Source organism: Symphalangus syndactylus, chromosome 22 (genome assembly GCF_028878055.3).
Source record: "Symphalangus syndactylus isolate Jambi chromosome 22, NHGRI_mSymSyn1-v2.1_pri, whole genome shotgun sequence".
Lineage (NCBI taxonomy): Eukaryota > Metazoa > Chordata > Mammalia > Primates > Hylobatidae > Symphalangus > Symphalangus syndactylus.
The window spans coordinates 28,323,799-28,338,416 of record NC_072444.2 but is presented as its reverse complement, the minus strand read 5'-3'; the positions used below and the strand labels follow the sequence as shown (position 1 = coordinate 28,338,416).

General features: G+C 39.3%; 1 protein-coding gene across 12 annotated transcripts in view; it reads right to left on the bottom strand.

Annotated features, from left to right (window-relative positions):
- RERE (arginine-glutamic acid dipeptide repeats) overlaps window positions 1-14,618 on the bottom strand; it is a 467,189-nt gene that overhangs the window by 189,376 nt on the left and 263,195 nt on the right. For all 12 annotated transcript variants that reach the window (XM_063631886.1, XM_055262461.2, XM_063631890.1 and 9 more), the window contains 2 exons: window positions 14,445-14,550; window positions 13,503-13,599 (listed from right to left, as the gene is read on the bottom strand). In XM_063631886.1, coding sequence (XP_063487956.1) covers window positions 13,503-13,599; window positions 14,445-14,550 — 203 coding nt within the window. The remainder of the gene's footprint in view (window positions 1-13,502; window positions 13,600-14,444; window positions 14,551-14,618) is intronic.

Genomic DNA, 14,618 nt, shown 5'->3' with positions numbered 1-14,618 from the left:
GATAGTAAGATCCAATTCAAGGAAAAATACAGACTAAGCATCAACTTCCCAGGCCCAGAACTGCCTCTTCTAGTATTTAACTAGAACTAAAATAAGCTTCTGGGAAAGAAAAGGCAGGTATGATCTTTCTTACAAATGAACAACTAGCTCACTTTGAAACTAACTACCCATCTATACAAGGTGATTTAATCCCTGAAAGCCAGAAGAAATAGGCTCCTTTGGCAGTAAAATAGAGATAACACCTACTGCACTTATAAAGACAAAGCCTACAAAACTCTACTACACAGTGCTATGTAAAGTAAGTTATTCCTATTATTGTCCATTACTAAGGGAAATTGATTCTTTTATTATTCTTCATTATTTCACTCTTAAACTGGAGTAATTAATGTATCAATTAAAGGTAAAGAAAACCCATAACTCTAAACACAACCACTAGAAATCAGGTATGTTAAGGGCAGGGTTTATCAGTCTCGGCACTAATAACAGTTTGTACTAAATAATTATTTATTGTCAGAGGCTATCCTGTACATTGTAGGATATTTAAGAGCATCCTTGGCCTCTACCTAGTAGCACCCACACACATTTCTTCCTCACAATAAAAAATGTCTCAAGAGTTGCCAAATGTCTCCTGCGAGGGGCGAAACTACTAGCTTACAGAAAGCCAAAAGCAATAGGAATAGAAGTATTTCATCTGATAAATGATAATGAAGCTGTCGTAAATGGGATTTTTCTCTACCATCAAGCCCTTTCTCTATTTGATTCTGTTTGTATATATGAAAGGTACTGATATTTAAACATTTTTACTTTTTATCCTTTTCTTACGCTTCTAATTGCACTGTACCTCTAATACAATGTGGAAAGAGTGAACATCCTTGGCTAGTTCCTGATTTCAGTGGAAATGTCTCTCATATGTTCCTATTAAATATGACACTAGCTTTATAGACAATCAAACCATAATCATAGTATTGGAAATAATTGACTGATTTCCTCCTTTAGATTTAATAGTTTGATATATGCTATCAATAGAGTGAAAACCTGAACCAACCTTGCATTCCTGGAATAAATCCCAGCTGGTCATAATGTATTTTTTAAACAAGGTATTAAATTTTTAAAAAAACAAAAAGAATTTGGTTAATTACATCTAAGTTTTCTTCCTCACAAATTTGTTTTTATCTTTATTATTTCCTTCTTTGTACATTTTTATTGTTGCTGTTATTCATGAAAGGTTTATTCATAATAGCCTAGAAACAACCCAAATGTGCAGCAACAGGTAAATAAACAAACTGTATATATGTACAATAAAATACTACACAAATACAAAGATCTAGTGATACATAAAATACCATGGACAAATCTCAAAAATTAAATGTTGAGTATAAGAAGCCAGACACAAAAACAGTATACACTGCATGATTCCACTTACATGAGCTTTAGAAGAGGAAAAAATAATTTATAGTGAGAGAAACCTGAACAGTTGGTGATTCTGGGTGGGAGGTTTTGAGAGGGGAGGATCTTGAGGGAACTTCCTGAGATGAGGGGAATATGCCAGGTCTTGTTTAGGGTCAAACACATTTCTGAAAATGTACACTTAAAATCTACATTGTACTGTATATTAAAAAAACTACTGGAGGAAAGTAAAACAATGATAATCACTACCATATAGATGTAGCTGTTTAAAGCTGGCAATCTTGCCAGTTAGTCAGCCCTCAAACACTGAGTATTGAGCAGAGCTGAAGAAAGGGTTTCCATAACCAGGTAAGGCCACCAGGATTGGCTCTGACTGGGTGGCACCCATTTGAAGTATTTTACAAATCACCTCGTGAAGAACAGTGTTTACCTTTAAAAATGTGTGTATATGTGTGCAGAAGTATGGGTATGATTTTAAGTATTCAGTGTTTTTTTTATCAAGAGCGCTCTTCTCACCATGATCTCTGTCAAAAGTAGGACATTATTTGACATTGTTTACAGAATAGATGAGGAGGGGCCGTTAAGAGAAAATTGCCATCACATCCACCTTGCTGAAATAATCAGTTCCAGACTCTGTATCTAAAGCAATGCTTCACTGTTAACAGAAATATGACTAAAGACAGGGAAGCCCCATGTGTTAGCGTCCTTTCATTCAACAGTAAAAAAGGCGTCCTGGAAATGACTCATTTCAGTAATCCTTCCAAGTGGGGCGGGCCCCAGGGAGTTTTACACCTGGGGCATCATCTGAAGGGTCTTCTGGCTACCAAGAGGAGGTGGCTATATGAAAAGGATGAAGAAGAGACAAGAGAGCCCCTCTTATGAAAGGAGACAATACAAATGAAAACTGTGGCCTAGAAATTCACTCCCTTAAAACTACCAGTAACTGGGAAGGTCTTCCTGTATCCCCAGGCATGTGCAAACCTGAAAGACTCAGGACGACGTGCACGAGCACACACAGAATGTTTACAGTAGCAAACCTGTTGAAAGCTATTATTATTATTATTATTAAGATGGAGTCTTAATAATAAAAAATTATAATAAAAAATAAATTATTAATAAAAATTTTTTTTTTTTGAGACAGAGTCTCACTCTGACACCTAGACTGGAGTGCAGTGGCGCGATCTCGACTCACTGCAACCTCCACCTCCTGGGTTCAAGCGATTCTCCCGCTTCAGCCTCCCAAGTAGCTGTGATTACAGATGCATGCCACCACACCCAGCTAACTTTTTGTATTTTTAGTAGAGACGAGGTTTCACTGTGTTAGCCAGGATGGTCTCGATCTCCTGACCTTGTGATCCACCTGCCTCAGCCTCCCAAAGTGCTAGGATTACAGGTGCAAGCCACCATGCCCGGCTTTTTTTTTTTTTTTTTTTTTTTTTTTTAGGATAGGGTCTCCCTCTGTCACTTGGGCTGAAGTGCAGTGGTTTGATCTCAGCTCACTGAAGACTCAACTTCCCAGGCTCAGGTGATTCTTCCAGCTCAACCTTCCCGGTAGCTGGGACTACAGGTGCGCACCACCACACCCAACAATTTTTTGCAGAGCTAGGGTTTCACCATATTGCCCAGGCTGGTCTCAAACTCCTGGGCTCAAGTGATCTGCCCAGCTTGGCCTCTCAAAATGTTGGGATTACAGGTGTGGGCCACCATGCCTGGACAAAAATAAATAAATAAAAATAAAAATAAATAAATAAATACAGAATTTTAGTTTGCCCAGGAGTTGCTTAACAGGAAGTTTTAAATTTCCAGGTGAAAGGGTCTTCTGTTCTTTGTTTTTCTTAGTAAACTACAGTTTTATTGTATTTTAATCGGAATGATTTTTTTTCTGTGATCTAATATATGACCAATTTTTGAGAAAGTGGCAAGATACACAAATCAATGTGTATTCTTTATTATTACAGGATAGAGTTCAAAATATGTCTGTAGGCCAGGTGCGGTGGCTTACACCTGTAATCCCAGCACTTTGGGAGGCCGAGGTGGGCAGATCACAAGAGGTCAGGAGTTCAAGACCAGCCTGGCCAACATAGTGAAACCTTGTCTCTACTAAAAATACAAAGATTAGCTGTGCATGGTGGCGGGCATCTGTAATGCCAGCTACTTCAGAGGCTGAGGCAGGAGAATCGTTTGAACCTGGGAAACAGAGGTTGCAGTGAGCCAAGATGGCGCCCCACTACAAGGATGGGCGACACAGCAAGACTTCGTCTCAAAAAAAATAATAATAATAAGATTATTAGCTTAGGGAGAAAAAGTCCAAAACTGTACAAAATCTGTAACGAGGAAGATTTTTAAACACTCCTGAAAGACAAAAAAGTGGATGTGAACAATGGTAAAACATCCATGTTCTTAGATAGGGAAGCTCAAACTGGCATTTCTCCACAGATTAATTAATAAATCCAATATAATCCCAGTACAAATACCAACAATCTTTTTTTTTTTGTTTGGAAATAAAACTATTAAGGTTCACATGGAAAAAAAATAACTGAAAAAGAGGGGAACACACATTAAAACATACTATAAAGCCTCTGTAATTAAGAGTGTAGTGCTGGCACATAAATAGACAATAGAACAACAAAACAAAAAAGCAAGTACAAAACACATACGGAAAGCAAGACATGACAATGGTGACATCTCAAACCATTACAGTCAACATAGGTATTTTAATAAGTAGTGCTAGAACGACTGGGTAGAATTATTCTTTAAATATGGTGTAGGGAAAGGCTTTCTAACTATGACTCAAAATCCAGAGGCAATAAAAGACTGATAAATTTGATTAGATAAAAATACATTTTACACAATAAAAAATACAATAAATAAAATTAAATGAAACCTGACAAAAGTGGGAGAAAAATATTTGCAACAATTGCCATGTACCACAGTCACATAAAGCACTTTTTAAAAGTAAAACAAAAAGAAAACCCAATAGAAAATACATAAACAGACAATTTACAAAAGAGACAAAAATATCCTTCAAACATATGAAAAAATGTTCACACTCATTGTTAGTGAAATAAAATAAAAACACGGAGATAACACTTCTCACCTATCAGACTTCTAAAATTTTAAAAAGACAAAACATTCTATTAGGAAAACAGGCTGCTTCATACTTATCAGAAGGAACACAAATTGGTACATGCCAGCTGAAGGGAAATTTGGTAATATGTAACAAACTGCATAGGCATAAACCTTTCAACCCAGCAATCCCACTATTATAAATGCACCCTGAAGCTCCCAATGATAAGAAAATATATATGCACAAAGATATTCATTGCAGCATCATTTATAATTGCAAAATCCTAGGAACAACCTAAATGCTCATACACAAGAGAGCAGTTACATCAACTATAGCATATCAACATAAGGAAGTAAAAGAGAATGAGCAAGTCCTCTATGAACTGATAGCAATTCCCACAATATACTGTCATCAAGTGAAGAGAGCAAAGTACAAAAGAGTATCTACAGTATTCTACCCTTCAAATAAGACAGGGTTTTAAGAAAAGAGCCATGTATCTGCTGATTTGTGAAAAGAAAATGCTGGAAGGATGATCCAGCAAGTAAAATGATCAGTTACCTAGAGCAGGAAGGTGGGAGTGAGAGGGAAAGAAGTAGAGGATGGGAACATGGTGGCAGGGTTGAAGAGTATCTTCTTATAACCCTGACTCTTAGAACCACAGCAATAGTCCACATGCTCTCACACACCCATAAAATAAATAGTCCAGGTCAACAAGGAGAAACCAAAAATAGGATGTAAACAGCAACAAATGAACCTAATGTATTACAAATAAACAAATGCACATAAGGAGGTAAGAAAGAACAGAATTGACCTAAGTAAGAGGAAAAACAGTATCTTGCACCGTAAGACCGAAGACAAAAAGAGTCAATAAATGGGTTTCTCACCAAGACATGGGTCACAAATTCTGAAACTAAGTTGTATGTATTTGAGAATTAAACAAAAACAAGTAAGTATATTTTAAACAATAAGAACTGAGTTTCTTCTGTGTTGGAGAAAGTAGTTATAAATAAGGGAAAGTAAAGAATAAAATTACAGGCCAGGCCCAGTGGCTCACGCCTGTAATCCCAGCACTTTGGGAGGCTGAGGCGGGTGGATCAGGAAGTCAGGAGCTCAAGACCAACCTGGCCAAGACAGTGAAACCCCATCCCTAGTAAAAATACAAAAATATTGGCCGGGTGTGGTGGTGGGTGCCTGTAATATCAGCCACTCGGGAGGCTGAAGCAGAAAATTGCATGAACCCAGGAGGCAGAGGTTGCAGTGAGCTGAGATCGCACCACTGCACTCCAGCCTGGGCAACAGAGCAAGACTCTGTCACAAAAAAAATAAAATAAAATCTTCTAGTGTTGGACTGGAATTGAAATTAACATAACCTTACAAGTCTGGGGTTAGGGGAAGTTAATAGGCACAGGTTAGTATACATACACATCCTAGCTCTGGTAATATGTAACAAACCGCATAGGCATAAACCTTTCAACTCAGCAATCCCACTATTATAAATGCACCCTGAAGCTCCCAATGATAAGAAAATATATATGCACAAAGATATTCATTGCAGCATCATTTATAATTGCAAAATCCTAGGAACAACCTAAATGCTCATACACAAGAGAGCAGTTACATCAACTAACTAACTGGATCAACTAACTAACCAACTGCTAACTGGATCTAGAACAATGACACCCGGTAGTAATACACATACCTAATACCCAGATCTTGGTTTCTAAACACTGCTCTCCACTAAAGGGAACCTGGGCTCCTCACAGAATGGTTAATTCCAGTGCTGGAGGTTAGAAAATAAAAAACGAGTCTGAGAACATCTTGTGGAGCTAGAAACAAGACAGTGCTCAAAAAAATACAGAAGTTTGCTGGTAAAGTGCAGTGGCCAATCTGAAGTAGCTCTTAATGGCCAAAGCTGGGCAATAAAACAAAAAAAAATCCATAAGTTCATGCTGATGTAAATACTCAAATAGATTTATGGGATAAAAGGGAGATTTCTTTACTACAGTGGAATTCCAATTAATAAATGTAGAAGAAAAGAAGAAAAATGAAAAACCACCAAAGGCAAGCTTCACAGAAGTAACTTTTACAGGTGAAATCCATTGATAGGTGCTTAAAATCACTGGGTGAAAATTTAAGGAGATAAATGATTTGCATAGTCTCAAAGTATCTCCCAAGTTAATTAAGTACAGGGGAAAAGCTGCTTTACAGTGAAGAAACCTGCCAGAAGCCACATTCATCAAGTGGACAAGGTCAGTATCACCAGTAATTAGACATTATCAACCTCATGAAGCCCATGATAATAAGATGCACTCGGAAACATGTAATTTCTGTGGTTCTTGCCCAAAATGCCTAACTTCAGAAAAGCCAAATTGAGGGACATTTGACAAAATAATTGATCAATAATATTTACACTACCAAGGAAGGTCATGAACGGCAAGGAAAGACTGGAGACCCATTACACACTGCAGGAGACTAAGAAGAAATAATTAAATGCAATGTGGGATCCCATATAAGATCCTGGAACAACAACGAGGACATTGTTGAAATTCAAAGATAATCTTTAGTCTAATGCTATTGTATCAATGTTAATCCCTGGTTCTGATAACTACTATAGTTGTAGAAGTTCACACTGTGGGAGGTTAGGGGAGGGATATATTGAACCTGAGTACTCATAACTTTGCTGTGTGTCTAAAAATAGTTCCAAATAAAAGAAAGTTTTTCAAATACTATGAAGTACTCAAGGGCAGACGGAATATCTTACTGGGTAGGTTCCCATCACCAAATACAGAGCCCTTCATCTACTAGTAGATTAATAAAGTGTTAAATGATGAATGAATAAATAAAGGAATTGACAGGTTATGATGTCTAATGAAGTACTAAGCATGTATAGACAAAACAATAAAAATGCTGTAGGTCAAAGTTATTTCACATATAAAAACAACTGTAGATTAAAGTCAGAGAAGGATTCTTAAACTGCAAAACTAAGAGCTCTGAGACACCATGAAACTCCTTATGGAACCTGCAGGAGCTAAAGGGTGTTTTGTTGTTGTTGTTGTTGTTGTTTTTGAGATGGAGTCTAGCTCTGTCACCCAGGCTGGAGTGCAGTGGCATGATCTTGGCTCACTGCAACCTCCACCTCCCAGGTTAAAGCGATTCTCCTGCCTCAGCCTCCCTAGTACCTGGGACTACAGGCATCAGCCACCACACTCGGCTAATTTTTTGTATTTTCAGTAGAGATGGGGTTTTGCCATGTTGGCCAGGCTGGTCTTGAACTCCTGACCTCAGGTGATCTGCCCACCTTGGCCTCCCGAAGTGCTGGGATTACAGGAGTGAGCCACCGTGCCCGGCCGCTAAAGGATTTTTAAATGTTTTAAGGAATGGCTGGGAAACTGTCCACAGATGTAACTAATCTGTTTCAAGCCCTAAACATATACATGATCCTAGTAGCTGGTAACAAAGGAGATAAATTAATTTATAATGAAAAGAAACAGAATGGAAGCCTCAAACAGCTAATTTAGGTCTCCTTGGCCCTGGTCTTCCAGAAAATTCATCCTAAAGTATCTTCCTATAATAGGAACCCCTGGGTAAAATGATAGCCTATAACCTGACCTGCAGTAGGATATTTTTTTCCCCAAGTGACTCCTCCAAATAGGAAGTAGGTAATCAGAAAGCTGGAAAACAGCCCTCAAGCCGACAAGACATTTATGATCTCCTGTGCTGCCCTCCACAATCAATACTGGAGAATGCCCTGATGCAAGTACACAATAAACCCGAGAATGTTCCCCAGGTCACATGTCCTCAGTCCAATCACAAAGCAATCACTCCAGATCCTTGGATCATTAATAAAACATTATCCTTAGGGGAGAAAAAGTAGCATAGAAAACAAATTACAAGTTACAAGTTTATCTGCTCATTCTTGGAGTGTGTTGAGATAGCTCCCTACGCTGAACTCTTCTCCATATACCTGAAGGAATCTAAATATCTAATCCCTCCTCCTCCAACAGGCCACAGAGAAATAGCAAAATAAGTGTATGCTGAGTGATTACACCATCATTAACTCAGTACAAAATTATACTTAATTTCACTTTTTCTTTTCTTCCCCTTATACTTTTAAGAACTCAGCAGAAATTCAATGAGCTATGGAGTGTACTACACATGTTACTGGGGCCTGAGATGCTCTTTGAGGGACTTTCACACTCCTTACCATACTGGAGGTGGAACCAGATGTGTGTGTTTGGTTCAGGATTCTGTCATTAGTCATGCGACCCTGAACAAGTTTGTCAAAAGGTTAGCTCAAATGTTAAAAAACTTGACACCGGCCACAAGGCTACAGCAGAGCCAGGATTCAAACACAAGTCTTCTAACTTCAGTCTATTATACCACAATGCTGACCAAAAATTCTTACCCAGGAATAAACAGAACTCAAAAAATACTCTATTCAAAATGCTAACTTTATGGTGGTTATGGATAAAGTGTGATGAAATAAGATCAGCAGCTGTAGAAACTTATCTTGAAAGGTAGAGATAAGGGATAGCTAAGGTCAAGAATTCAAAACTAACAGCAATTCAGTAATGCTGGACTTCAACACACATTTCTACAACTGTGAAGGGCTCAGATTTTCTTATAGGAAGAAACTCTGGTAGGAAAAAGCTATAATCTCACAATTTACAAAGAAACTATTGGGCATTTTGTTTTCCTTTTGATTCACCATGGCTAAAGGATAAAGCTCTCTCTCCTCCTTTATAACCCAACTCTAGCACCAGCTTGAAAGAAAACCTTATACATCAGTTTCCTCCTCAGTGAATGGAATGGCAAGAGCCCCCTCAGAGTTACTGTGACTGGATGAAACCACACAACCGAGCCCTTTGATCTTCAAGAAGAATGGTGCTAAGCACTAACATGATCAGTCTTTTTCTTTTTTCTTTTTTGTTCCCCATGGTTTTTTTCATTACATTTATTTGATCCCTTTTCATGTGCCTACAGACTATTTTATTTGTGTCTCTCTCAAAATTGAATTTATTTTTAGTAGTACTGGTTTATAACTATGGAGAAAGAAAAAACTCTGTGAATAAACTATGAGAAGAAAATTGGAAAAAAAAGTTAAAGCTTAACTTTAACCATCCCCCACCAAATACATCCCAAACATTTTTTAAGCTAATCTACCTTGGTGAAGAGAAAGAGAATAAACAGAGACTGCTGGGGGCACTGCCATCCCATTCTGTTTTATGGGAGTAATGGGACAGGCAAAGCTTCTGTCACAGTGGGCGCTGCTGCCAAGAGTGAGGCCAGATCACTAAGTGACAGCAACGCGACCCTGCACCATTAGGGAAGCGCGTCCACACACAGGTGTGACCCTGCACCACTAGGCCAGCACGTTCACACACACACAAAACTGCACCACTAAGCCAGCACGTCCACACACACGTGACACCACACCACTAGGCCAGCATGTCCACACACGCGTGTGCGACACCACACCACTAGGCCAGGGCGTCCACACACGCGTGTGCGACACCACACCACTAGGCCAGGGCGTCCACACACGCGTGTGCGACACCACACCACTAGGCCAGGGCGTCCACACACGCGTGTGCGACACCACACCACTAGGCCAGGGCGTCCACACACGCGTGTGCGACACCACACCACTAGGCCAGGGCGTCCACACACGCGTGTGCGACACCACACCACTAGGCCAGGGCGTCCACACACGCGTGTGCGACACCACACCACTAGGCCAGTGCGTCCACACACGCGTGTGCGACACCACATCACTAGGCCAGCACGTCCACACACACACGCAAAATTGCACCATTAGGTCAGCACGTCCACATGCACAAGACACTGCACCACTAAGCTGGCGTGTCCACACACACATGACACTGCACCATTAGATCAGCTTGTTCAGTGACGAAACAACCACCTGTCATCTGATGTCTTTGAAAAAAATCCAGTAGTCAAGTCACAAAAGGATGTTGTATTTGAAACTTACAAAATCAAATTCAAGGTAAAAGTTTTACAAAGCAGCTACCACTTTTTATGACCACTTTAAAGAAACACCACAAGAGAAAAAAAAAAAACTAATTAATGAGGATTCTAATTATACACCCAGTGAAAAGAGGATAAAGTATTACCACTGTAGCACTCCAGCTGTGGTGGCCAGTGAAAAGGACAGTGAAAGGACAGTGACTTACACATTTACACATCTCCAAGAAACATCTGATTGTAAACTTAGCTACAGTAAATTCATGGAAATCAGATGGAATTATTTAGGATAACTTGTTCTTCTAAAAATGCTAAAGATAAAAATGGGCCAGGGGTGGTGGCTCATGCCTGTAATCCCAGCACTTTGGGAGGCCGAGTTGGGTGATCACTTGAGGTCAGGAGTTCAAGACCAGCCTGGCCAAGATGGTGAAACCCTGTCTCTACTAAAAATACAAAAATTAGCTGGGCATCGTGGCACATGTCTGTAGTCCCAGCTACTCGGGAGGCTGAGGTAGGAGAATCACTTGAACCTGGGGGGCAGAGGTTGCAGTGAAGTGAGCCAAGATCAAGCCACTGAGCTCCAGCCTGGGTGACAGAGCAAGACTCTGTCTCAGAAAAAAAGATTCTACAAATCTCAATACCAATGATAAGTACTCAAATATATTGATTTTAAGCATTTATGTCAAAACATGTTGAATACGCAGTTACATATCTCATATACTTGTTCAACTGAAACTCTAAATCACTTAAAATCTTTTCCCTCAACTCGTGAGACAAGATGGAAAGAGGAAAGAAAGAGTATGCAAACCAGCGTAAGAAGTATTCCAGGATTTGGCTGAGTGTGGTGGTTCACACTTGTAATCCCAGCACTTTGGGAGGCCAAAGTGGGTGGATTGCTTGAGCTTAGGAGTTCAAGACCAGCCTAGGCAAGATGGTAAAACCTCATCTCTACGAAAAATACAAAAATTAGCCAGGTGTGGTGGTGCACGCCTGTAGTCCCAGCTACTTGGGGAGGTAGGATTGCCTGAGCCCAGGAATTTGAGGCTGCAGTTAGCCATAATCTCACCACTGCACTCCAGGCTGGACAACAGAGCAAGATCCTGTCTCAAAAAAAAAAAAAAGACAAGAAATATTCTAGGATTAAGTCATCGGTCCCAGCTAACGATATTCCAGGATTAAGTCACCAGTCCTAGGTAACAATATTCCAGGATTAAGTCACCAGTCCTAGGTAACAATATTCCAGGATTAAGTCACTGGTCCCAGCTAACGATATTCCAGGATTAAGTCACCGGTCCCAGCTAACAATATTCCAGGATTAAGTCACCGGTCCCAGCTAACAATATTCCAGGATTAAGTCACCCATCCCAGGTAACAATATTCCAGGATTAAGTCACCAGTCCCAGCTAACAATATTCCAGGATTAAGTCATTGGTCCCAGGTAACAATATTCCAGGATTAAGACACTGGTCCCAGGTAACAATTCAACTGTTCCATCAATATAATCAACCCTACATTAACTTCCTTTGTTCAGCAAGTGAGCTTTAGCTTGGAAAGCCAATCTTAAAAGTCACACAAAGCTTGTGGAAATTCAGAAGAAGTTTATAAAACACTGAGAAACTCTCTAAATTCATCTAAATTCCTGTAAAAAGTCAAACCTAACTACATCCATGCCATACCCCACAGCAGAGTTGGCAAACTATGGCCAAAAAAGCCATATCTGGCACACCACCTGCTTCCTGTGGCCTGAGAGAAGAGTTTTTCCATTTTTAAATGGCTGAAAAAGAAAGCAAAAGAAGAATATTTCCTGACACATGAAAATTAAATGAAACTCAAATTTCAATATCCATAAAGTTTTATTGCAGCACAGCCACTTCATTTATTTCCATGTTGTCTATGGCTTTTATGCTACAATGGTTGAGTTGAGTCACTGCAACAGATACCATGTGAAATATCAGCTGACCCGAAAAGCTTGCCAAAGCCTGCCCTAAAGTTGCTACTAATTTACCTTGAAATAACTGACTTTAGCTATGTAGCTTTGCAAAAAAGACTCCAGGTGGTTTTCCTGAATACCATCTGAGCATCAGAATGGAGAAATTATTGTAACTCATTGTAGTTTTAAGACAAAAGCTACCAAAATCCTAGTATTTTGTTAAAACCATATTACAGTATTTAACAAAAAAAAGTAGTCTTTCACCACTTTATTACTGATTATTTCCAGTGAGGAAAGGGTTTTAAGAATATTAGTAGTCTTACTTCCTATACCACTTAAAAGGCCCAAAGTCAGCCATACATACACAAAATGAGCCATTATGGCCATCCTTTTCTTGAAAGAGACAGAAAATACCCAAAGATGCAAATGTCATGGTCATTTTTTTGACATAATTCCTGAAGACATTACGACTGGCTGGAATGTTACCTTCTGCCTCAGAATGAAATCTTCAGTATCTTTCTACCCATCGCTTCCCCCTGCCAATGAAGCTGTACAGTAGGAAATTTTTCAGACATACAGAAAATGGAAGAATAGTTCAATGAAAATCTCTATAAATTTTGCCTGGGTTCTCAATTAATTACACGCTGCCATATCTGCTTCATCCATTTCTCTATCTTTAGGAATTAAGTCTTTAGAAAGTAAACTGCAGACCATCAGAACACTTTTTCCCACCTCAGCTTCCCAAAATGCCACGATTACAGATGTGAGCCACTGCACCTGGCCCATCGGAAGATTTCACCCATATACTTCAGCAAACAATACCAGGATAATAATTGCCAAGGAAATGAAGATACAATAATATAGAAACGGCGTTAAAAAGTAAATTATCAAAAAAAAGAGAGAGAGAGAGAGAGGTAAAGCTAGATTAGTGAAGACATGGAGAACCTCTGCAATCTCAACAATCCGGAGGGGACACTGGAATGTTCACTCTGAGGCCAAAAGAGGAGTCTGATTAATACAGTGACTACTAAAAGATCAGGAGAGATTAGACCCTCCACCTCCTGCACTCAGTGACTCCTCCTTCACATGGAAGAGCATGTCTCCAGTACTTACCTAAGGGCAGCAGCATGGTAAGTGTCAACGTAATCAGAAATGAAGAGCTCTCGGTTCTTGATAACTGGGTCTGTAATGACAAGTTCTCTTCCAGAGTCTGTCAAAAAATTAATTAAGAGGACATTAAAACTGAGTTACCCAAAACAAGTAAAAAAATTTTTGTAAAACTTTTCTTTCAGGTTTACCACCCACTAAATAACCAGGCCTGGTTAGCATCGTAAGTATGCAAAATAGAGAAGAGGAATCATAAATTCCAAGAATAACAGTAACAGAATGTACAGTTTTTGTCAACAAAGTATCTTCTTGGCTATGTTTTATACCGCTTACTAAGACCCTATATTTTGCCAAAATGGATTAAGCACAAATGGAAAAAGAAGAAAAACAACTATCTTATCTTAGCACCTCCTTCAACTACCAAAAAACTTAGTGATCCTGTCCATCTTATTTTTCTTGCTAAATATTACAAAATGTAGTGGACTCACCTTCCATTGAAAAGAATACTTTTAACAAGGAACTATAATTTACACGCTTTAACAGAGGTTATTTTATAGTTTCAAAGAAAGAAAAAAAAAACCCAGAAAGATAAAAAAAGAACATCATTCTTCCAAGCTGTTTTTCATTGGTTTGTTGACTGTGAGAAGAGTGGAGCAGGATCAGGGCCAGGCAAAGTTTGATGCCAGTGCCAGCACTGCCACTTAGAGGATGCATGGCCCCAGCAACGTCCTTAGCATCTCTCAACCTCACTTTCCTCATCTGGAACTGGAGAGGGACAGACCCACCTCACATGACTGACTGGTAGCCAACGTGAATCGTCAAGCATAAGGCCTACCAACACTCCAAAATCCATTTTTCAAAAAGTTATCTTCATTTAGTGAATGTCTTTAGAAAGAACTTTGCCCAAAGCTAAGAAATACACGAATCAAACCAGAAGGACATATTTACCATTTTCATTATGTCGATCCTGAACCAAATGCTGATACACAGAATCTGGAACCTCAGATTGACGGTAGTACCATTTGACGTTCATGAGGAGATGGTCCCTCTTACTCTGAAAAGGAAAATCTAACAGCGTTAGGAACAGGATTTCAGGTGGCCACAAGTGCATATCATACCCAT